Source organism: Lepisosteus oculatus, chromosome 7 (genome assembly GCF_040954835.1).
Source record: "Lepisosteus oculatus isolate fLepOcu1 chromosome 7, fLepOcu1.hap2, whole genome shotgun sequence".
NCBI lineage: Eukaryota > Metazoa > Chordata > Actinopteri > Semionotiformes > Lepisosteidae > Lepisosteus > Lepisosteus oculatus.
Window position 1 is genome coordinate 47,501,479 of NC_090702.1, and position 24,714 is coordinate 47,526,192.

The following is a 24,714-nucleotide window of genomic DNA, read 5'->3' on the forward strand; positions in this document are numbered from 1 at the left end:
AAAACTAAATACCTCGATACCTTATAATACCTTCATTTAACTTCTGGTTTCATAAGCATGGCCAAGCTGCCACTACGAAGCTTTTAACAAATAATGAACAAACAAAATGTGCATAACGAGGAGTTTGAAAAACTACATGAATTTCAGTTCTCCATATTCATAGAGATTCTGTTTGACTGGACATTGAAGACATAAGACATGACGACTTAAGTAATGGTAAGAAATGATAGAGTGTTTATTACCATTAATGAAGTTAATGTGGGGCAGAGAAAGGTGGATTTATCACAATGAACTAGTTCCTACTATTAACAGAGAGCAGGGGGGACCAAAAAGGAGGGGAAACCAGGAAGAAAAAAAATCAAAACAAAAGGCAAAAAACAAGAGAAAAAAAAACACAAAAACCCCGGGGAAAAATACCGCAGACTGGGCAAATGGCACGTTCACATTCTAACGCTGATATCGGAGTGGACAACCTGAGGAAAGCCAGACCAAAGTCCGCTCACAGACACAGATGCCCGGAATGATATCCAGCAAAAGAATGGAGGAACGGCAAATGGGCACGTTCGCATACTAACGCTGATATCGGAGTGGACAACTTGAGGAAAGCCAGACCGAAGCCCGCTCACAGACACAGATGCCCGGAGTGATATCCAGCGAAAAGCATGGAGGAACGGCAGAAAGCTTACCATTCTATCACTGATATCCGAGAGAGCAAGACCAGGAAGAGCCAGGCACGAGAACCCGCTCCAGACACAGAAGCTCGGAGTGATATCCAGTAATAAGAATAGGCAAGCCAGCTCAACATTCAATCACTGATATCGGAGTGATCTACCCGAGGAAAGCCAGGTACAGGACCCGCTCACAGGCACGGAAGATCGGAGTGATATCCAGTGATTAGAATAGAGGAACTGAAAAAAAAAAAACAGCCCAGAGAACAAGAAAAAAAAAACTGCGGCAAGACAAAAAAAAAACGCCGCTCGCTGGGTCAGTAGGTGGCTCAGCATTCTGTCACGGACGTCCAAAGGGACAAACCGTGGGGAGCAGGAGAGCGGAAAAAGACCCATATGCGTAGCGGCGAGACGGGAAAAAGGCCCGGGCTCATTAGTGCAAAGAGTTCAGGAATGCCGTATAGAAACCTATGCCCTCAGGGAGCGGACGTGGGGCGCCCTGGTGCTAGGCGGGTCTCAGGACATCCGAACGTCAATGCTGAGCGAGGACAGAGTGCAAGACCCGGAAATATATAGCCCAAGGGAAAGAGAGGGACAGGAAGGACAGCAGACCGGAAACTAGGGACAGGACAGAGAAGGAGCGCCCTCTGGCTGCAGAGGGCGTGACAGTACCCCCCCCTTCATGGGCGGCTCCCGACGCCCAAACAAATAAATAAGCTGCACAGCACTGGGGGGAGGAAAAACCTCATTTAACTGAAAGGAAACCTCCGGGAATCCACGGCTGAGAGCTACCCCTTCCTCCGGGGTATAAACCTTTATTGGGTGGAGGAAGGGGGGGTAGAGAAGACCTCAGGAGACTAAAAACAAAAAAGTACACAAGCACAAACACAACAGACAAAAACCTGGGAAAGACCAGGGAGACAAACCACACAAGACAGATAGGAACCAAAAACAGGTAGGAACCAAAGTTCCGAGACACAGAGAGCAGGGGGGACCAAAAAGGAGGGAAAACCAGGAAGAAAAAAAATCAAAACAAAAGGCAAAAAACAAGAGAAAAAAAACCACAAAAACCCCGGGGAAAAATACCGCAGACTGGGCAAATGGCACGTTCACATTCTAACGCTGATATCGGAGTGGACAACCTGAGGAAAGCCAGACCAAAGTCCGCTCACAGACACAGATGCCCGGAATGATATCCAGCAAAAGAATGGAGGAACGGCAAATGGGCACGTTCGCATACTAACGCTGATATCGGAGTGGACAACCTGAGGAAAGCCAGACCGAAGCCCGCTCACAGACACAGATGCCCGGAGTGATATCCAGCGAAAGGCATGGAGGAACGGCAGAAAGCTTACCATTCTATCACTGATATCGGAGAGAGCAAGACCAGGAAGAGCCAGGCACGAGAACCCGCTCCAGACACAGAAGCTCGGAGTGATATCCAGTAATGAGAATAGGCAAGCCAGCTCAACATTCAATCACTGATATCGGAGTGATCTACCCGAGGAAAGCCAGGTACAGGACCCGCTCACAGGCACGGAAGATCGGAGTGATATCCAGTGATTAGAATAGAGGAACTGAAAAAAAAAAACAGCCCAGAGAACATGAAAAAAAAAACTGCGGCAAGACAAAAAACAAAAAGCGCCGCTCGCGGGGTCATTAGGTGGCTCAGCATTCTGTCACGGACGTCCAAAGGGACTAACCGTGGGGAGCAGGAGAGTGGAAAAAGACCCATATGCGTAGCGGCGAGACGGGAAAAAGGCCCGGGCTCATAGTGCAAAGAGTTCAGGAATGCCGTATAGAAACCTATGCCCTCAGGGAGCGGACGTGGGGCGCCCTGGTGCTAGGCGGGTCTCAGGACATCCGAACGTCAATGCTGAGCGAGGACAGAGTGGAAGACCCGGAAATATATAGCCCAAGGGAAAGAGAGGGACAGGAAGGACAGCAGACCGGAAACTAGGGACAGGTCAGAGAAGGAGCGCCCTCTGGCTGCAGAGGGCGTGACAATATGTTTCCACTTCAGGTCTTGTTCAAACATTTTTTTAGCAAAATAAAAATCACTACCTTCAGACTTTCTGCACCTTATTTGCAGCTCAGATTCTTCTGGTACCTGCACATATAACCTACTGTATATACTGTAAATTTGGTTACATTTCAATGAGTTTTGCCATCCAGTAGGTGGAATTTTACTATTAGTATTAGAAAACATTTATTACCTAATAAGCCAAAACATTGACAAACAATGACATTGCCAATCAGTTCACACAGTTAACAACATTTTCATTAAGCCTACCCATATTTATGTGTGCAATGTTAAAGCAACAGATAATTGCCCATGTTGTTAACACACATAACACTTTAACAATTACAATACTGCTTTAATCAGCACTTATTTTAATAATCAAAATGAAACTGCAAGACTCTTCATCATCGGCAAATAATATTGCAATTGGAAGGCTGAGGTCTCTCTGCATTGGCAGAAGGCAGATGATCTGAAAATGGCCTCACTGCAAGACTCTTTATCAACAAACGTGCCTCCACTGACTCTGCACATAGTTTGTGACTGAAATGCATTCTCATTTGTTAATAAGTTTTTTACCGATGTTTACTTGTTATTTTTGCTCAGACATATGACGATATGCAGTTTAATCCTAAAATCCAGACATAATATGCATTTTTTTCAAAATTGTATATAACATGTATGTATATCACTGAGCTTCTGTTAAACCTTTATCAGCTCTGTGAATTGTATTTTCACCCTTTGCTGCTTGTTATAATATTTTTAAAATAATATTGTACAATATTTAAATCATTTGAAGTCTCCTTATTTTATTAACCTAAATGTTTCACATACAGTGTGTCCCTACTTAATGTTAAACATACAAAAAGACAGATTACATGTATTCTTTTAGACTCATATAATTTTACTATAGCTTTCTGTCCCTGTTTTTACAGAGTTCACGATCGGCAGAGATTCATGTAGATGCATTCAAAATCAAGCACATTCTGACAGAAAATACCCTCCTGCTACTAAAATGTTAAAACAAATTAGTATAACATAGCGTAAAAGCCTGGAGGTCTTGACAAGCATTATACCTTTCCTGGGGTACAGGAATGAACTCTCTGTTTAGTCTCAACACATCTTACTTACTAGTTCTGACTTGAGAAGTCTTCACAAGACTCGAAGGGAAGAATAAAATATGTCCGCCTTTGTCTAGAACCCTCTGCAAGTATTGAGGACTATGTCACTTCCACGTTTCCTTGTCTAGTTTGCCATTTTTAATTAGTGTGGGTTTGTGCTGTGTACAGTGTACCCTCTGGGTTATATTGTGATTTTATTCCAAAGGCTTGTTGTTGTTTCACTCTTTCCAAATAAACTATTGACTTTCTAACGTATAACTTTCTGACATGCCAATGCATTGGTAAGTTTTATTTTTTGTTTTTTTATTTTTTTGCGGGGGACATTATTATAAAAAGACCTGTTCATCAGAAATAAGAATCAAGAACTGCTGCACTTCAAATCACCAGTGCCCCATGCACTTTCAGTACCTAAAGAGAACGTGTCTTTTAATAACTTAAGTGAGGCAGTGGATACCTGCAAATACAAGGAGAAGGTAGTGCTGCTTTAAGGTTCATGGAATCAATGTTAAAAAACAAAATAATAAGACCAGCAGTGGGCAATCTTTGTCCTTGAGCTTTCTTTGCTTTAAAAATTCTCTAGCTCTCACGGTTACTTCTTAAATTGATCACATTTAGAACTGCTTCCAAGTTTTATCCACATGGTGATTATGGGTATCTACAGTGACTGAGACTGCATTATGGCAATATTGTGTTTGTCACACCAAACAAACAGCTCCATTTTCTTAATGGATTTGGAGTGGAATATTAATTAGGTTTCCATCCCATCACAAAACTATGAGAGAATTAGAAGTGTTAATTAATATTGAAACTAACAACAAATTACAAAGGTTACTTTTACTGCAGCTCCCACCCTAACCTAGAAAGTTTATTTTCTAATTAATATGCTGTTAGTTATTACATGTTGTATATGTAGTTCAGGTGGGTAGCTGCATCAGCATGCGTAGACTGCAAAGGAACAAGTTATAGGTTTATTCCAGACTAAAAAGAGAAGAAAAAAACACAACATTTCGGTTGTGGAACCTTTTCGGGTGTGACACCCGTTGTGTTTATGTTAGAGTAAAGCATTGGCTCAGTTACAGTATATAGTACAATTGTAGAAATGTTTTTTTACAGTATATAGTACAATTGTAGAAAAGGGTAATCTTGGTAAACATTGCACACAACAGTAGGATATTGCACAGCTACTTAATGGGAAATCTACTGTAGGAATCTATAATCAACTAACAAGTTCAAATGACTAATATATCATACAAAATACATAAAGCTATGTTAGCAGGAGTATGTAAAATCATAGCCAATGATTTGGAATGTACACAGTTAAAAAGCTTAATGATGTGATACTGTATATAATGAACAAAAACACAATAAATGAAAAAAAAACATGATTAATAAAAATGAAATCATATACTGTAGCATGTAAAGTGAAGTGAAAAATCATTTTCAATTCCCATTTTTACATTTTGATTCCTATTAGGACAATGGAAAGATAACAAAGCACTTTAGATGCATTTTTAAAAAGCTTACAGACTGCTAATAGTCTACTTACACCCTTCGTAGATATCCGTCGGAATGTGGACTGCAGAGTGATTATAGGAAATGCGCCGTTTGAATGCAGGATCCTCTTTGAAATCGGGTTTGATCCTCCTTCGTCCATCTGTCTTGTTTGTATCGGACTATGGATTGAAAACAATGTTATTTTATACATAATTTGTTTTGCTGAAGTCTGATTAATAGTGTTTTTTGATCAGAAGAATATTTTTTGCCTGGTACTTTGTTGCCAGAAGAGTCTTACCTAGACATAAAAGGTAAAAATGATTGTTTGGTTTTTGTATAGGAAATTCAATGCAATTTACTGTATAATTTGTTTTTCCTGTGGCATATAGATCATAGAGAATCCATCCTAATCTGGATTTAATCTGTCCAGCAAGGCTTAGCTTTGACATAAAATTGGACATCCTGTCCTTGGTCAACAAGGTCTACAGCCTCTATAGGAGCTAACAGTAGTCCTGGATTTTACAAGGAGACACATAGCAGGCCCTGAGACCATGTGGCTAAAGTTACTCTGTCTCTGGCCAGATGAAACAGAAATTTGAACTCTGAATACAACGGTCTAAACCACAACACAGTTCATCAACCACATAATACCATCCCTAACAAGCATGGAGGTGGGAGCATAGACAGTCTATGAAAGGACTGGAAAGACTGCAGTTCATCAATTCTCCTGTGCAATTAGACAGAGACTGAGCAAATGCAGTATGCAAGAAGGAATAGACAAAAATCCCCAAATCCAGATATGCACAGCAGATGTACCAAAAAAGCCTCAAAGCTGAAAAAGCTACAGCAGGTACTCTATAAAGTATTGAAATGTTGTACATTACAGCACAAATTCTATCTCAGTAGAAAGAGGTTATTTGTCAGTCTTGTGGATTAGAAAAAAAAAACAAAGGCAAAGAAGCATCAGAAAAGCATAAAAAAGTGTTCACTGGTGCATTGAGTAAGGTTTTATATACAGTATGTCTCGAGAGATAATCCAACTTGCCATGAGATGTCAGTTATAACAGATCTGCCTTTTTGGTTGGAGAATCCATCTAATTCAATACACTAAGGATTCAAAGGATGGAATTAAAACCTGATCCAGTGTCTGACTTTTTATAGATTAATTTTAGAACAAAAAATGCAATGCAGACAACTCTTCAGCACCAAAAAGTAATCTATTACAACAGTGCATGCAATTAAAACGTAAGTGAATCTGATTCTTCTGAAGAGGCACGAGCTAAAATGCAATCAAAAAGTACAGATGAAAACAAAAATCAACTCCCATGGGATGTGTGGGCAGAAAATTAATTTTCCATCCATTTAAACGTATCTTTTTCTTTATTGCATTAGAATGTCTCCTACCACTGACAGTCAACAGAATATTTCACTCACATCTTTTAAAAAAGAGCTTGAGTTCCAGATTTATTATCCTCGCTATAATTTCAAAATGCTACAAGATCTGCAAATCCTAAATTGTTACCACTTGAGAGTATACCTATGAAGTAATCTTGATGAAACATGAGGCATTATGACATGTTAATAACCCATTTTCTTTTAAATGCTGGTTTCCTACTTTAAAATTACTCTTGCTTATTTCTTTTTAATTTTAGAGGATCTAAAAAAATAGTAGTATCAAAATGAAAAAAAGAGAGTTAAGAAGCAACAAAACCCAAAACAAGACACAGATCCTACACGTTATAATCTCTCCTGAGAGTAAAGTAATTTAGTTCTTTTGCTTGGAGATATTGTTAACTATTGCTTTGTGAACTATGATGTGTACACCTATCAAGGAAAAGTCCTTTCTCGAAATGCAAATGAGGTACAGGAAATATTTTTAAATGTAACCCATACATGTTAGTACAACCCAGTGCACAGAAATTTCTCAAACACTGAAACATTCATAAACTCAGAAGCCCTAAACCTGAAGAATTACTATTGTTTTTAATGCAATTGCTGATTTTTACATTTCCAGCAAATCTTCTTTTTGAAACTACATATTTGGCATGATTTGATAAGTGTTTATGGTTACAGTGCCTTTCAAAAGTACGCACATTGGAAAATAAAGCATACAGAACATATTTTAAACTTAATATTTTTTTCAAAACCTGTATGCTCAAACTGGACACCTAAGGGTAAGATATGTTAGTTAAATTCATCCAATTCCCTGACTGGTACTTTTCAATAATTCTATCCCAAATTTGATTTGAATGTTCCTTTGTCTTTGTGATGTAGTCTTTGTTGGGAGCTATACTAATCAACTGTGGGGCCTGCCAGAGATATGTTTCTTTATTCTGAAGTCATGAAATGTAATCGTACACAGGTGGACTTCATTCACCCAATGTGAACAAAAGTAAATACGGATTGTGGTTTCTAAAGACCATGGTTAGTACCAGAGACTATTTAGGTGTGTCATAAAGGGGATACGTACACTTATGCAATCTGACATTTTATGTTTTATATTCATAATTAATTTCAAATAATACTGAATTTTGTTTTCACTTCGTTATAATTGGTTTGTGTTGATCAATGGCAATACTGGTTAAATCCATTATGATTCATTATTATATTGTAACATGATAACATGTAAAAACAATTCAAGGGGGGTGAATACTTTTTATTGCCACTGTAGGTGTACTTCTGAAATCATGTGAACCACTATTACAGCAGACAGCTACCTGTGTTTGCTATTAAGATAATTTTGTATATCTAAATTAATTTCGGTTTGTCAAAGCAAAGGGTCTGAATACTTATGCAGTCGGGACTTTTCCATCTTTAATTCTTCATATTAATTTAACTTTATTTTTGTTTTTTGCTTTGAATGTATGGAGTAGGTTGTGTACATAACAAATATTAATTTGTACTTCAAAGTGTCATGACTTTTAAAACGTGAAAACTGCAAGGGTCTGAATACTTTTACAAGGCACTGTATAAGTAGTAAGTGTATATATAGTACTGTACTATTTATATATATGTATATATTTGTTTGATAAAATAATTGGTGTTATTAAATTCAAAAGGAATAATCATGAACAATCATCAATTGATTTAACCTTTGTTCAATTTACTCTGTAAATCTGAAGGCAGAGTAAACATAATTTTTAAATTAAGTAACACATTACAAAATACATTTTCGGAAAATGTAGCATAAAAGAATAAAAAAAACTGTCCTTTTATAATATTTCCAAAACATAAATTTCATGATTGTATTTAATGTTACATTCTATGTACAGTATGAAGTGCATAAAATACTGAAAATAATAATAATTTCATACATTAACAACATTATTGAGAAAAAGGGTGCCTAATATTTTCTACCAGTTTATGTACTGTTATATGTTTCTGAAAATATGTGGCAAACACTGTATAATATGTGTAAAAGTAAAGACTGATTGTTATATCTATGCATTGCAAGTGAAACAGCCAAAACACAAAAATATAAGAAATCTATGCCTACGAGAGCAATAAGTTAGATGTATAACTACAGTATATACAGTACCTGTAGCATGTTCACAACACTATGTTGAGCGTGTATTATTTTTTCCAGAAAGTCGATTTTCCAACATAAAGCCAAGAAAATACGAAAATAAGAATTCTCTTAGGATTTATAGTACAAATTATCGGTAATATAAACTACTGATATATAGTACTAATGACAGCCTTAATGTAAAAATGTTAAGTAACAGGGAGTAACACAAACCAAACATTATGACTGCTACTGTAACATGTGCATGTTTATAGCAGCAGTAACCCTTCAAAATATCCACAAAGCCATGGAGTAAACAATTTGGTCTGTGCAATGGGATATTTTATTTGTTCTCTTAAGTGTTTTGGCTGTCACTCATTGTTTAAATCTTTTAGTACCCTGTTTTTCCTTAATGACCTAATTTACCTTACAAGCCCCAAGTGAAAACACGCTGTTGCCTTCAACCCAGTGGTTTTTTAAACTCCTTTGAAATTGACCTCAAAAGAAACACCAGTAGGGCAATATTAAGAAATCTTGAAATAGGCTAGAGAGCAGTGCTGCGCTATCAGTCACCTCAATCTCCCAGTACAACAAGAAACTCTCCTCTACTAATAAATCTCATCTGTCAATTAGGAACACAACATGCGACAAGCAATCCTACCGGCTGTGCCCAATTAAGTCCTAATGAATAGGTGTGAACTCTGCTCTTGTATTCATTTCATACATCACAGTGAAATGCAGATTGAATCCTGAACTGTGAAAGGACTATTGCAATTCTGACTTTATCAGAACAATAATTGATTTAGCTCTGAACAGGGATAAACTTCAGACTGAAATGCTTACAATAATGCTAAGAATGTGATCTTAAATGTTTAGTTTTGCAATTTAAAACATCCCAGTGTGTAAGCCTCTTTACATTATTTTAGATTTTTTTTTCCTTTTAAACATGTAAAAATGCTTAAGACTGCATAAAAACAGCATAAGATCAGAAAAAAGAAATCATGGATGGTACTGGTATGGACCTTTATAAATGCTGATTTTTATGGAATGCTATATATAGAACCTCATTTAAAAGCTGCAAATGTCTCTAAGAGAGACTGAAAATTACTTTGCTCAAGGCACGATGTCACATCACCATCCAGTACAAAGGTATGTAATCTTAAAACAAAATTGTATTATTAAAATAACGGCAAGTGTAATGCAAACAATTAATTACTTAAAGTTTCATAAATACTTCCCAGTTTTCATTATGCTTTCATTTCCTACTAAATCTATTTTTAAAAAAGTAATTTCTGCACTTGCCACTCTCAAATATGCATATAAATGTTTGAATCTTTACTGTTGGACAAAATAAGTTTTTACTTTATTACTTCACTGACATATTGTGCCTTAGACAAACTCAGAGTTTGACATTAATTTTAAATGGATATATATTTCTTATTTGTTAAATAAGAAAAATCCTGGATGCTGTCCAATACTTAATATTTCCAATCCTTTCCATTGCCACTATACTTTGGCATTTGGATAATGTAAAATGTGCTGTAGTTTTAGACAATCATCATCATTATCATTGATTAGAAGACTCCATTTCCAGCGTGACTTGCAAAACATACTTGATAAGGTTAATGACCTTAATCAAGTATGGTAAATCACAATCATATTGTACATGAAATAGTTAATTAAATAAAATGTCTAAAGAGTTAGCATCAGCTGCAAGGGATGTTTTGTTTTTCCCTCAGTTTTGCAATTTCTTGTGTGTTTTTCAGTACCTGAAATTGATTCTTGGTCCTACACATAGCCCCGCTGTGGAAGCATAACATTTTCATATAATTTTAATGTTGTACCGTTGGATATTTTGATATTTTATTCTTCCAAAAATCAACATATGACTCTTATGCATTTTCTGGAAACAAAAGAAGCTTTATGGGCTGTTGTATTACACGGAGACTCTTAAAATGTTATTAACATTTTACAGATATGTTGACTGACTTCTCATTATTGTTTATGGATGATTTTTTCATTGCTTTTCAGATATGTTTGTTTCTTTGGTTCGCCTATAAAATGCACCATCGACCGGGCCAATAAAATTAGCAATTTAATGTACTTTGAGAGGAGATTTATGGGCCTAAGTATGCTTTAGAAATGCACTCAGGGGCAGCACCGCATGCCCAGAGATTTTAAAGTGCCATTTACAATGCCTTGAATTTACTTGCATGCTCTAAAAAAAAATGAATGACAACAACTCTGAAAGTGGTGAGCGCATCAATCGAAGCTGACATCACTAAGTAAATCTGGTGCTCTTAATGTTTATTTTTTTAAGGGTCGGGGCTGATCATCTGAATAATATCTTCACAGGGCGGCCCCTTTAAATGCAACTTTAAAGACAGTCTAGAGAACTGCTGTTTCCAGACAGAATCTAGAACAGAAACATATTTTGTTTCAAATATACTGTATAATATCGTAAGGGGTTATAAATAGGTAAACCTAGGACACAGTTTCACAGTCCCTCCTCCACCCCATCTCCACCTTTGCAGCTGCCCCTCGGTCACTCCTCACTCTGCAGGGGGGTCCCAGCCTCCTTGTCCTCTTGCCAGGAGGTCAGCCCTCAGCCAGGCGGGTTAAATCAAATTTTCACTAAACACCCCATAATCCTTTATGTGTCACTGTCACTACACTTATTTGTTGGGTGTTGGTTTTCCTAGTGAAACATTTTTGATCGCAAAATCTTCGACAACAATGCATTTACTGTACCTACTATGTACCTTCATGAAAACATTTAACAGTAATGATATAAGCAGAATAAACTGGGCATGACGGCAGTTTACTCTTGCTGCATACAGTGCATATAATGTATGTTTATTTTAAGATGGCACACAAATTTAACTCTACCAGTGCTTGAAAGAGACTCCACAGAATTCCAGTCTGACAGTCAGTAGCATCTTTTCTCTATGACAAATGACTCCAAGGATCCATATCAAATTCTGCATTTGAAATTACACTTTTGAAAGAATTGCTTTCCATTTATAGCTCATTATGTCATTATCCTATTGATTTCAAACAACAGAAAATTATACTTACATAGAGGTCATCTTTTGCATTATAATAAACGATATCGTCATCCTGAAAAAAAAGAAAATAATCTTAATTAGTAAGGCACAGGTTTGCACCTTCCACAATGATGAGAAACAGAGACCAAAAGATTATTCTTTGTAGAAATATGTGGATCACTGAAAGGTGCCCGTAGCATCTCCTGGAGAGAGGTTACAGAAGAGACAATGCACAAACTTCCTGAATGGCACCTACAAGAGGTTAAGTACACTCTGTGAAGAAACTTTCGATTCCTTCACGATTTCTTTCGAGAAACTGAACCCTTCGATTATTAGGACTTTCTGCAAATTAATTTTTATCCTTCCAAAAACATTTTTTTCATACATGAAATTCAAGCCCCTCATTTCAAATAGTAAAAAGTGCTGAAGGTTTGTATGAAAGCTTAAGCAAAAAAAAAACAGTGGGTGCCAATCACCTTACTTTGCCTTTGAAGTCTAGCAGATTATGCACTGGGGCTGTTGACGACCACATCCCCTGGGGACGCTACAGGCGACGTCTTGTTGCGTTTTTAATGAAAGCGAATGTTTTAACCAGCTGAGCTTGTTGCACAGCGAATCCACTGTCATGTTAACCATCGAGCAGGCACTAACAAGGGACACCTCAGTCATGACATATGGCAGCCCGAGAGACATTGTGATGGTTCGCTGGTTACTGCCACCTGCTATGCACTTCAAGCACTACATTATTATTGCAGTGCTACAAATGCATGTGCACCTGGGTCTTAGTTAAAAAAAAGCTACATGAGTAATTGCTCGGTAATTCAGTCTATTAAAATTATGTCATCTATACCAGTGTTTATTACTGCAGTGGTTATTTTTAGAAACACAGGAAATTCTAGATGTGCCACATATCTCACATTATAACAGGGGTTGGTATCACTACACCAAATGACAACAGGGTTAAATCCACAAAAATAACAAAAAAAGAACCATGCCTTTGTATGGCAGGCAGTATTCTACAGTATATATACTGTAGTTAAAATTACATTGAGTGGAAACAACATTTTAATCGTTAATTTGTGAGAGGAGAGATGTTATTGCCATCATCTCCTCTTCCATGAATGATGGCAGAATTTCTTCTACATGTGAAAGGTACAGTACCATGGGTGACACGAACTCTGATTTTATTCACAAAATCTCCCTCGCGTATTATGTAGCTGTTCCCTTCAGGCCCTGGCATTGTAAATCTTACATATTGGTGTAACATTTTGTGTTAAGGCTGAGAAAACTACTTTAAATCTTCAGAGACAGGAATGAAATGACCAAGAAATGGCCTGCTGGTACAATGGAGTGAGAAATCACAGCACATAAAATAAATGGGACAGCCTCAGTTTTAAAATTACTGCGCCCAACAATCTTCTGATGTGGACATATTTAAAACAGGGCCAATTAGGCCTCTGGAGTGGATTTAGTGTAAAGATAAGCAGTCTACACTGCAGCAATCAATGTACTGTAGTTTAGGATGACAGAATTCAGCCAGTTTACATCAGTTGGGTAACAGGGGGCATAATAAACAATCACAATAATTTAAACTCAGTATTTGCATATGATACAGTAAGTAATGTTACAAACAAGAGGGCATTTCACCCATTTAGCTAGTTTGGTAGTTCCTGAACATTTGTTGTTAATGAACAGTATGAAGGATTATGAGAATAAATACTGTATAAAAAACATTTAAATTATATATATATTATTTATCATACATAATGACTATATAAATATTTGATGTAAATAATGTTATTTATACATATTATAAATAACATCATTAATACATATCTATTATTAGTATGCCTTATATAATATTTTGATAAGTGATGAACACTGCAGAATGAAGAAAGCCAAAAGGCAGATTTGTTTACATAAAAGATATACACCACTCAATGGCACGTATCAACTTCAATAAGAGATTTCCATCTTAGTATAATTGAAGGTTTCTTCTCAGATAATATGCAACATTAAAGAAAAAGGCCAAAAGAAGAAATTGCCGTAAAATGTGATAACTATGGAGATCAGACTGAGGAAAAACATTTAAACTGAAATGCAGTATCAATTACAAAACAATTATCAAAATAACTGAAAAACACTGAAAATGCATGTAATATTTAAAAGGCCAAAATGGTTTCTGGCCTCTTTTATAATTGATTTGTAGAAATTTTTGTTAATGTTGATGCTAATTCTTACTGCGGAATCAGTTTGATTCAATTTATTTAAAACTTTAAATATGTACCGGATCTTGACAATTTTTTTTGACCTGTTGTGAGGTGGGACTAAGTGGGTCTCTGGCTTCTATTAATTTAGTTTTTACTTTAAATTTTACAGTACACTGAGCCGGGACTCTACAAAAAGTTATTTTGAAAATTAATTAAATTTTGCATGCATGATTACATAAAAAAAATCTGCTAAAGCAGAAATTAAAAAGTTCAGCGTATCATAACTGACAACATGTAGGTGGGTAATTTCTCAAACTTGGGAGCTGAGTCAGCAGACTCCATTATAAAATTATAAAATTTGTATAAGTAATTCTAACTTACACATTATACCTATTGTACCTGTTGTAATCCGGATATATATTTCAAGCAATCTAATTTTTTTTTCTCAATTTTTAAACATTCCAATTTAAATGAGACAGTACCTTATTATGAAAGGTTTTAAAGACTCCACAAACAGTTAAGAATAGGTGTTAGGCCTCAGTCCACAGATTCTGGCTCATGTCTGTTCTGTGCCATTAGAAAGTCATATGCCCCCAAGACACACTGCATCACTAATCAAAGTGCTCCAGGAATGGTGTTCAATAGGCTAGGTGCTGTCCCACAAGTTTACTGTATCAGTGTGGAAACTGATACCCATATCAAATATCTGCATTTTAGATTTACAGTGTGCACATTCGGGAGGAATGTACTGTATGACATTGTCATTTACTGTACATGTACTTCCATATTGCTTCAATAGCTGGAGCAGTGAGCTAAACTGTGGAACAAGTTACTTTAAGTAAGTCAAGTTGATATTACTGTGTTGCAAATTAAGAATATATTTGCACTACCTTTCTGCATATACAGTATAGTTTGAAATAATAAAGTCTAATACCACTGCAACACACCCTTGTACAGTAACTTAACATTTTACTGAAATTTAAGAAAGTTTTAAAAGTGTAAATTTTAAATGAAATTTAAAATAAAAAATATTTGTTAATGTTAAGTGGGTCCAGGTAATGCCATTTTTTAAAATATCTCATGAAAGGCTATGCTAGAAACAGTTACAGACTTACAAATTTGAATAAAAGTATTAAGTATAAAGAATATACTTCGCAGTTTTGTCTGAAATCACACGATTTTGGTGCAGCTTCTTTTTTCTCACCATTTGAACAAAGGCAAATGTTTTATGCATGCCAGCATCTTGGATGAACCCCAACAGCCAGACTACATCTGTGAAAACTGCCACAAAATCCAGTTCCTGTTTGAAAAAGTGAATGTACTGAAGACAAACTTTAGGTTTCATATAAGCAAGGGTTACTTATGTCTTAACATACAGGGTAAATACTATATATTGTACAGGGGTGAAGGGTATATGAGAATTGGGCTATTCGTGATGGTTCTCTGCATCGAACCCTTGCAAATGTCGAGACCCTACTGTAATAAGGCTGCCAATCCTAATGACTCAACATAATATTAGCAAACAAATCCCCAGAAATTAGACAAACCAAAAATGCAAGAAAAGATGTGGTCATAATTGCCGGCTACTCTTAGGAACACAGCACATGAAATATGCATCAAGGACCCTGAGACAAAAGCAATATGCTACCTCCCTGGAGCTAAAATAGCTGACATCATCCACAGTCTCCAATAAAGGCAGGTGACCACCCAATTGTTGCTGTCAGTGTTGTCTATATGACACTTCTCGTAAACAGCACACTTTTCACATGCAACAAATTCAAACACCTTGGAAACAAACTGGAAAGGGGCTAATTGGTGGTATTATCAGAGATCTCTCCAGCGCTACACAAAGTTGAACATCTGAAAACATTAAATCCATCAACAACACATGGCTGAGGACATCAAGGGGTCAGCCTTCTCAACCATTGCAAAACCTTTCTACTGTAGAAGACAGGATGAATTATATCTGTATTAGGGGGACACCAGTTATCTCAATTTAATCACCAGTAATCAAAAAGATCCACAGAGAGTGTTCCCAAACATATCAACTAGAATGCAAAGACGGAGAACTCAAAGAAGAGATGGGCAGGAAGAACAAACAAACAAACAAATAAAAAAGAATCCAAATAAAAGGTGGTTCTACCTAATAGTGGGGAAAATTAGAAACATGATCACTCCATCCATTTTCTTTCTGCTTCATCCCACTCAAGAGTGATGGAGGAGCCAGAGTCTATCCTGGCAAGCAACGTCCATCGCAGGGCGCATGCAGACACAAGCATACACACGCACACCTATGCCAGTGCCACTTTTCCCAGGAGCCAGTTCAGATACCAGTATGTCTTTGGACTGTGGGAGAAAACTGGAGCACCCGGAAGAAACCAATTTGATCACTGAGAGAACATACTGTACATATACAGTACATACTGTAAAAGTTACCATATTATCAGAATATGATGCGCCTGGAATCACAGAAACATGACTAATGGAAATTGAATATAACAAATCCAACATGAGAGGGTACACAGCATTCTAGAGAATCAGGAAATGTGGGAGCGGGGCATAATGCTATGCATGTAGAGTATTCAGGGATAGGCCCTTAACCTGGAGGAATCACAGATCTCAGAATCTACTGTATATCAATCACACTTAAAAAACATTTAAAGGCGTAGTAGTAGGAATATGCTACAGACCATAAAATTAATATATTAAGTATAATCCAACAATGTATAATGAAATGTGTTAAAGAATAAATTGTCATGGGAGACTTCAACTTTCCTCACACAGATTGAGAATAACCAATAACAATGTCAGCAGCGGATCTCACAGCTAATAGCCACTTGTTTATTCAGTCCATCAGAGTACTTCTAAGGGGACTGCCTGTTTGAGAGCTTAAAAAAAATCGATGAGTAATGAAACGAGGAAAACAGAGGTAAAAGACTCATTAATATTGTAATATGGTATGCTCTGAAGCACATCTTGAAATTGTTCAGATAGAATGTAAATCAATGGCGTACAATTTCAGAAAGGCGGGTTAGAAAAGAGAATAAATGAAAGAATGAGACCGGGCATAAGAGAAGTAGAATGGGATGGAAAAGTAATCAATAGATAATGCATGCAGAAGAGATAAAAGATATTCTGGTTGAAGGACAGAACAGATTTATGCCAAGAGAAAGTAAATAAGTCTAAAAAGCAGTGTTACATTTTTAATAAATCAGCTGATGAGACATTTAATGTGGAAAAATGAAAAGTGCTATATTACAGGCAAAAACTATAATTTACATACTATAAAAAATTGAAAATGTTGATTTTGAAGATATTACCAATTAAAAACATTAACATAATGTTACAATATTTAGTTTAAAGTGCTATTTAAGTCAAGGGATGTTAAAACGGGTATTGAAAAACCTCAATGGCATTGAAAAAGCCATTCCAATGGACTTTGGGCTGTTTTCCAAAGACGATTTTAAGACAATAACTAATCTCTGTTTTAACTAGCTTCAGTCTTGCTGAATCAAGAATATACACAAATATGATGTGACTCAGTGTAAACAGAGGCAACGCAATTTTATCACTAACACGGGAAGAAAACCAATCTTTATTAGTTTTGTTTTTAACTAAGAGGCAATTTGCACAGGATACAGCAAGGCTTTTTCTGCTTAAGTCCAAATAACTAGTTTACTGGTTTGATTAATGTTGGAAAACCAGTGAACTTAATTACATTTGAGATAACATATACAATCTTCCTTCACTTGACAATTAAGGGTAAAGTAGCAGAAAAGGTTCCGAAACACAGGCTCTAAATGTCAAATTTATTATTTTTCCTGGCTTAATTGCTTTAAGCGAATATCAACAATATGTGTTTATGTCACTGCACAAGTAAAAAACATTAATATTAGTGACCCAGCTAGAAAGAAAATTACCTTAACTAACCAACCGTCACAATGCAATCAAGCCACATCAAATTAAATGGTAAGTAACATGCCTGATAAACTGGACAAATTAATTTTCCACACACTACTCATTTTTCTCTCACAGTTTTATTTCAGGCCCTGGACACCAATCATAAATTATGTGACGCTGCATAAATTAAGACATTTAAAGTAGAAAACTCATTAAAACCTTAACTGAACAGCATGTATTTTTTTATTATTTTAGATTTGAAGTTAGTGCAAGAAAAGAGGTCAATTATCTGAAAGCCACTGGGTAAGTTTCCCCAAAAATGTATATCATACAGCATACAGTACATCAAACACATACAGTATAGGAGCAAAAAGTAAATACAAATCCAAAGAATCTCCTTAGCACAAGCAGTGATTTTAATGTGGGTAGATATAATGCGCAGCACAGAAGATTTATCTGACATTCACTACAGGGAATATAAAGTCAGTTACAATTATATAGTCTGATGCAATCTCTTTATACTGAAGAGACATGCAGCTGTGTTCCCTGTTACATCAATACACAACCCTACAGTATGTGTTGCTGAATTCGTTCCACATGGTGGTCTGTCCTGGACTGGTTACCTCTGTATTTCCTCTATTTGATCCTTCCATACAATTTATTGAACAAATAATTTCCTAGACCTGGTATTATTAATCCATTTTTAATAAGTGTCTTGTCCAATACAGGGCTGCAGGTCCAGGGAAAAAAGAAAGTGTTAATGAAGGAGATGTATTATGACTCTAGTGTATTTAAATTAGGGCATATCTTTATTATATTAAGGCACAGCAGCTATATAACCTCAAAGTGGATTCTGGAATTGGCTGGTATTGAAGGTTTAAAGGATCTGAAAATTACAATTAATCATTTAGTCAGACATACAGTACTATGTGCAGTTATCCCCTAATAAGTTCAGAGCACGTGACTGTTCTCTGTAAATATAATCATTCTTTGTCTTATCAAGCAGTTACAGCTAAAGGTAGAACAGAAAGTTTAGATAAATAAACCTAAACTTATTCACAGAACGATTTACTCCACTATTAGAACTAAAAATCACAATCAAGGTCTGAAAGTGTTGTCTTTCCTCTGAGCTCAAAAAACTTCAGCTAAGTCTTTTATTCTGGGATTTTAAGAATCCATTACAGTGACAAGCCACTCAATATAAAACTGGTTTATTAAAGATCAGAGGGTAAAACTAATTTCAGAAAGCCATTTTCCATAACAAGAACAAGACAGAGGAAGAGGGACCAAATTAAATTATAGGAATCCTATTACATTTATGCTTAATTTAATTGAGGTTCTGAACATGGAGGTTAGATCATTTAAAGCAGTTCTGTATTTTTAACATCTTCAAATCCTGCTATAGAGGAAAAGGAACAGTCACCCATTAGGATTGCATAGTCACTAATGTCTCACCATTTTTTGTCAGAATAGTCAATATTCATAATGCTGAGTGTCTTCCAGCAGCCATGTAAAGAACACTTGTGACTGCCACTGATATTTTCAAATATCAGAGGTGTAACAAGGTACTTCAGATACTGAAGAGACATTAAAACTGGCGTGATCTAAATATGCAGGCACAATATCACAGCGAAGCACTTCAGACTGTGGGTTGGGCCCTGTCTTTTTGCAGCCGAGGACAAGAACCGGACCTTTCCCATAATTCACAGATTCCACTTTCACTTTACCGCCTTTTCACCTTTAATTTACATTTTAAGATTGTTTTCGTTTTAGTGTACGCGCATTTGTTGACTGCGAATGAGGACATGAGTCAGAGTGGATGTTCAGCTTGTTGCTCAATTCTATCATTTTTGTTGAGATCTCTCATTTCTTTTAAAGGCATTAAATTACACATGCGCTATTTTCATGGTTATTTTGTTTGGGGGTGGGTAGTTTGAGTTGCTCAGTTTGCTGGTTGTTGCCAGCTGAGTGTGAGCTGTCATCTCAGCTGTGATGACATGTTTAATGTTATCTAATACAATACAATCGTACTTTATTCTCTAATTTCTCAGGAATTGGTTTTGCATCCAAGCATCTATGTTTTACACACAGAAAAACCTACAAACAGTATGAATAAACATTACATTTAAAATAAATATATACTGTATGAATATGTTTGTATGCTCCTGGGATATGAGACTTTACTTGCGAATGCAATGCAATCCAATCCAATCTGTGTTTTTAAATACATATTTTACAAGTAAAGAGTAAAAAGCAACACCTACTGTACAATTTGTTACATTAACACTGTAATAATTGGTTTCTATAATAGGTCTCTACAATTGGTTATGTTTTACTCAAATTTAAAACCAGATTATCAGAGGTCTGAAGCAAATTCACATTAAATAGTATAATCAAGGTGATGAGTATGTATAGCTATAAACCTGTCAGAGTTATTTTTTCTTCATCTATTCGATGATGCATACATCATTTTATATGTACTTGGATTTCAGTAGACAGCACAATTCCTCTACGGCCTTTGGTGAAGTCAGACCCCATTTCCTGTTTACATTTTTAAACTGTACATTTGTATATGGTATAAACTTCTAAACCAAATTCTACTAAAGTTAAAGTCCCTTTTTGAGGGATCATCTCACAATACCTTGAGATTAAGTTCCAGGGACCTTGAGATTAAGTTGCAGGCCAGCAGCCATATCACCCTGCAACTCACAACTGGCAGCCCCCTGAAGCTCAGCAGGTGTGAGCCTGGTCAGTACCTGGAGGAGAGACTCCTGGGAAAAACTAAGGTTGCTGCTGGAAGAGGTGTTAGTGGGGCCAGCAGGGGGCGCTCACCCTGCGGTCCATGTGGGTCCTAATGCCCCAGTATAGTGACGGGGACACTATACTGTAAACAGGCGCCGTCCTTCGGATGAGATGTAAAACCAAGGTCCTGACTCTCTGTGGTCATTAAAAATCCCAGGGCGCTTCTCGAAAAGAGTAGGGGTGTAACCTGGCCAAATTTCCAATTGGCCCTTACCAATGATGGCCTCCTAATAATCCCCCTCTATAAGTTGGCTACATTACTCTGCTCTCCTCCCCACTGATAGCTGATGTGTGGTGAGCGTTCTGGCGCACTATGGCTACCGTCGCATCATCCAGGTGGATGCTGCACATTGGTGGTGGTGGAGGGGAGTCCCCATTACCTGTAAAGCGCTTTGAGTGGAGTGTCCAGAAAAGCGCTATATAAGTGTAAGCAATTATTATTATTATTCAATTACATTTTCTTCATTTATCTCCTGTTTGATTGATAAGACAAGCAGACATGATGTAGTACAAATGGCTATATACATTTTGCTATCCAGTGGATTTAAGGATAGCTAGATAACTTTCTGTTATGTTATGCTACAATACCAAATGTGTAACGAACAGTTCTTTCCAGACCCTATGCGGACGACACAATCCAGGATGGATTGAGGAAACACCAGGAAAAAGTCATGCAGGAATCAGGAATGAATACGGGGGGGGCGTGTCCAAAGTGTGCAGGTGTCCAGGGGGGTGAGTCCGAGGCAAACAATCCATTGATGAGTCCAAAGGAGAAATCAAGTCCATGGCCAGGTGATCCATCCAACAAGGGATTAAAAACAGGAACCGGGTCGGAACCGGCGGAAGGTGAACAGGAACAGAGAATAAAACCTTAACAGGACCAGGTGCTTCCAGGTCCTGGACTTGCACGATACGGAGATCAGATGCAGAGCCCGGATTAACGTCAGCGCCTGGCTTTTAAGGAGGACTGGGAACAGGGGACAGGCATGGGGAATGAGGCAAACAAGAAAGAGCCGGAGCGCACTTAAGGAGGAGGGACTTCCTTAGTCTAGTCAGGTCATCGTGACAAATGACCTGACTAGAATTAAAATGTGTCGGTTTTCCTGTTTGACTCTTTTTAGTTTACTGGACCTATTTTTGTGTTCTTTTGCATTTTTACAATGGGCACTGCAGTGTTTGCTTTGCTTCTTTAACACTCTTCAAACAGAATATCTTTACAACAGTCCTGCATTTAAGCTAACTGCACTTCTTATTACATTGCACTCTGTGGCTATATGCTAGTATAGAGTACCATTTCTTACAGTTTGAAACTTCTGTCTGATTTTTGGTTATCAAAACTGTGTGAACTCCTCATCCAACAATTGCTCTTTGCAGAGCAATTCCAGTATGTCTGATACTGTACTTTTACAAGTGTACTGTCTAAATTTTGGTCAGTTGGTCCTTATCATCTATCACAGCAAACTTGTACTACTTTACCATCTAATTTCAATGTGGTTTAGATCTGCACATACATTTTAACATGTTAAAAAGTGTTAGACTGTATTTGGGATCATCGCCGTGTTGAAAAACAAACTCTTCACAGATGAGCGGCTTTCTCAATGATACTGCAAGTCGTTGAAGAACAGAATGACATTATTCCATATGCACTGAATCATCATATGTTTTGTCATATGTCCTGTTTGTGCACTGTAAAAAAAAATCCCCAAACTGAAAACTTCATTGTTTTGCTGTGGGCATCTCGCAACATTCTTACAATCATCTGCTTTTCTGCTCCCATGCCTTCTGAACTGCTTTATCTCGGAACTCAGGAGTTCAAATAATGTCATCTCCATTCGTTATGATTTAATGACCTAGTATCTTTGGCAATGTACTAATTTAAGCAACATTTTTGAACTGCAACATACTGTTCCACATACACACTAAAATGTTAAGACATACTGTAAATGCTGTACTGCATACTGTATAACCTTTTTTTTGTTTTAGTTGTTTTCCTCTCTCTGTCTTGGAAAATGTCTCCCATATTTTCATTTGTATTGATATTGTTCTGTATCAGTTGCTTGTAGTTTTCACTTTATGTTGAAAAACATTAATTTACTTTACGTTTTCCTCCAAGGAGGCTTTGCCTTGTGAAAGTCAATTATGGATCTGATTATCATATTTTATTGCATTCTTTCCAGCCATGGGTAACTCATTTACCAAACAGTTTGTCTCTAATGTCTTTCAGTCTCTCCCTTTATAAGAACCAAAAGCTGATTACTGAGCTTTCAGCTGCTGGCCTTGCCAGATTGTCAGAGCAGATAGACATGAATCTCCTGTCTGAGCCCTGGTAGGTACTTATAGCCTTCTATTTGAGCCAGTAGAGATATAAAACATAATAGTGACATGCCACAATAAGCTTTTACATAAGTAAATTTATGTTCAATTCATCTAAATTAGCAGGATTTCAATCAAATTTATTTGTGTAGCCATAATTTTGAAAGCCAGTCCATGAAAATAAATCAGCTCTTATTTTGCAGTTTGAATGATGTTAACCCAATTCTATCCTTTATAAATAATCAGATGTGCCTCACATAATGATATAGGGTGCAAACATTCGGAAAGCCATTAGCAGCAAAATTAATTAAAAAAATATATTAACCACCCTGAAGGACATAGGCGATGTACAGATCATCCTACTTGCTTATAGCAACTCTAATGACTAACACAGAATGACTAATGCATGCACTTTCATTGCTGTGTTCAATGTATTATTGCAGTTTATGAGATTAAATTTGATGAATGACAAAAGAAAGTATCCCAGGATATATTCGGTCATTCTAGTATATATCTAAAGACATTAGGTGACCTCTTTCATAACAACAGCACAACACTGAAATGCTGACCACCAACATAAAGTAATGTGGTACTCATGTACGTACATTCACCAAAACATTTCCTCTATTGGTAATATATTGTATATTGCTTAAGCTGTGTAATTACCAACAATTACCAATTAAATCCATTTGACAAAGTGACAACAGGAGTGCCTGATACGAAGTCTATTTTGAAGGCTAGAAATACAATTGCAGATTTATACACAGAAGACTTAATAATTTACATCACTTACCGCAAACTCATGTTTCCACCCATGTTCCATTTGGAAATTTTCTGCTGATGTTGCTAGGGTCTGAAAAAGAAAAATATAATGTATCAATTATTTTGTATTTTATAATCAGAGTTTAGATATCAGCCTTTCAACTCAAGAAAATATTTGGCCAGTGCCTCAGATAATTAAAATTCTATACTTTCAAGTTGAGGATAACAAAACTATCTAACAATACAGAAGGTAAAATCACAGCACAGCTAAAAAAATCTAGCTTCTCTAAATACAAATACTCCGCTGCACACACCTATTACAGATACTGTCAATGAAGTAAAGACAAATCACCAATTACGTGTAAAATAAATCAATCTGTTCATATTATTTTTTAAGAAAACTTAGTGTTGACTGGAATCAGGTGAATCACCAGAATGTATTTGCCAACAATACACCTAATCTTTATAGTAACAATTATAGAAAATTAAAATCTGTTTCATCTGCCAATACAGTATATCTATCACTATACTGCCTTCAGCAAAATACGTTCTGTTTTACTTTATATTCTTTCTGGATCCCCAAATGTTGAGCATTGTGATTTGGGATATAAACTGAATTACAATCCAGAACCCAAACCCATCCACTGTTAAAATTAATTTCTGTTTTAACAGAACAAGAAAAAAACATTCTTTCTAACATAAAAAACTATAAGCTTTTTATAGTTTTGTAAATTACGTCTACTGTACATCTTATTACCTTGATTAAGTAGATCTATTTGTCTTTAATTTGCAATATGGCTATGTAAGAGGTACTACACTTTTAGAATGTGTCGTCTCAAACTAATCCTACTGAGAGTAAAATTAGGGCAGAG

The 24,714-nt window shown here is 36.5% G+C and overlaps 1 protein-coding gene across 10 annotated transcripts in view; it reads right to left on the reverse strand.

Annotated features, from left to right (window-relative positions):
- Positions 1 to 24,714, reverse strand: part of LOC102697890 (voltage-dependent calcium channel subunit alpha-2/delta-1) — a 238,143-nt gene that overhangs the window by 118,022 nt on the left and 95,407 nt on the right. For all 10 annotated transcript variants that reach the window (XM_069192581.1, XM_069192580.1, XM_015352221.2 and 7 more), the window contains exons 4-6: positions 23,874 to 23,933; positions 11,887 to 11,928; positions 5,356 to 5,482 (exon numbers count right to left, since the gene is read on the reverse strand). In XM_069192581.1, coding sequence (XP_069048682.1) covers positions 5,356 to 5,482; positions 11,887 to 11,928; positions 23,874 to 23,933 — 229 coding nt within the window. The remainder of the gene's footprint in view (positions 1 to 5,355; positions 5,483 to 11,886; positions 11,929 to 23,873; positions 23,934 to 24,714) is intronic.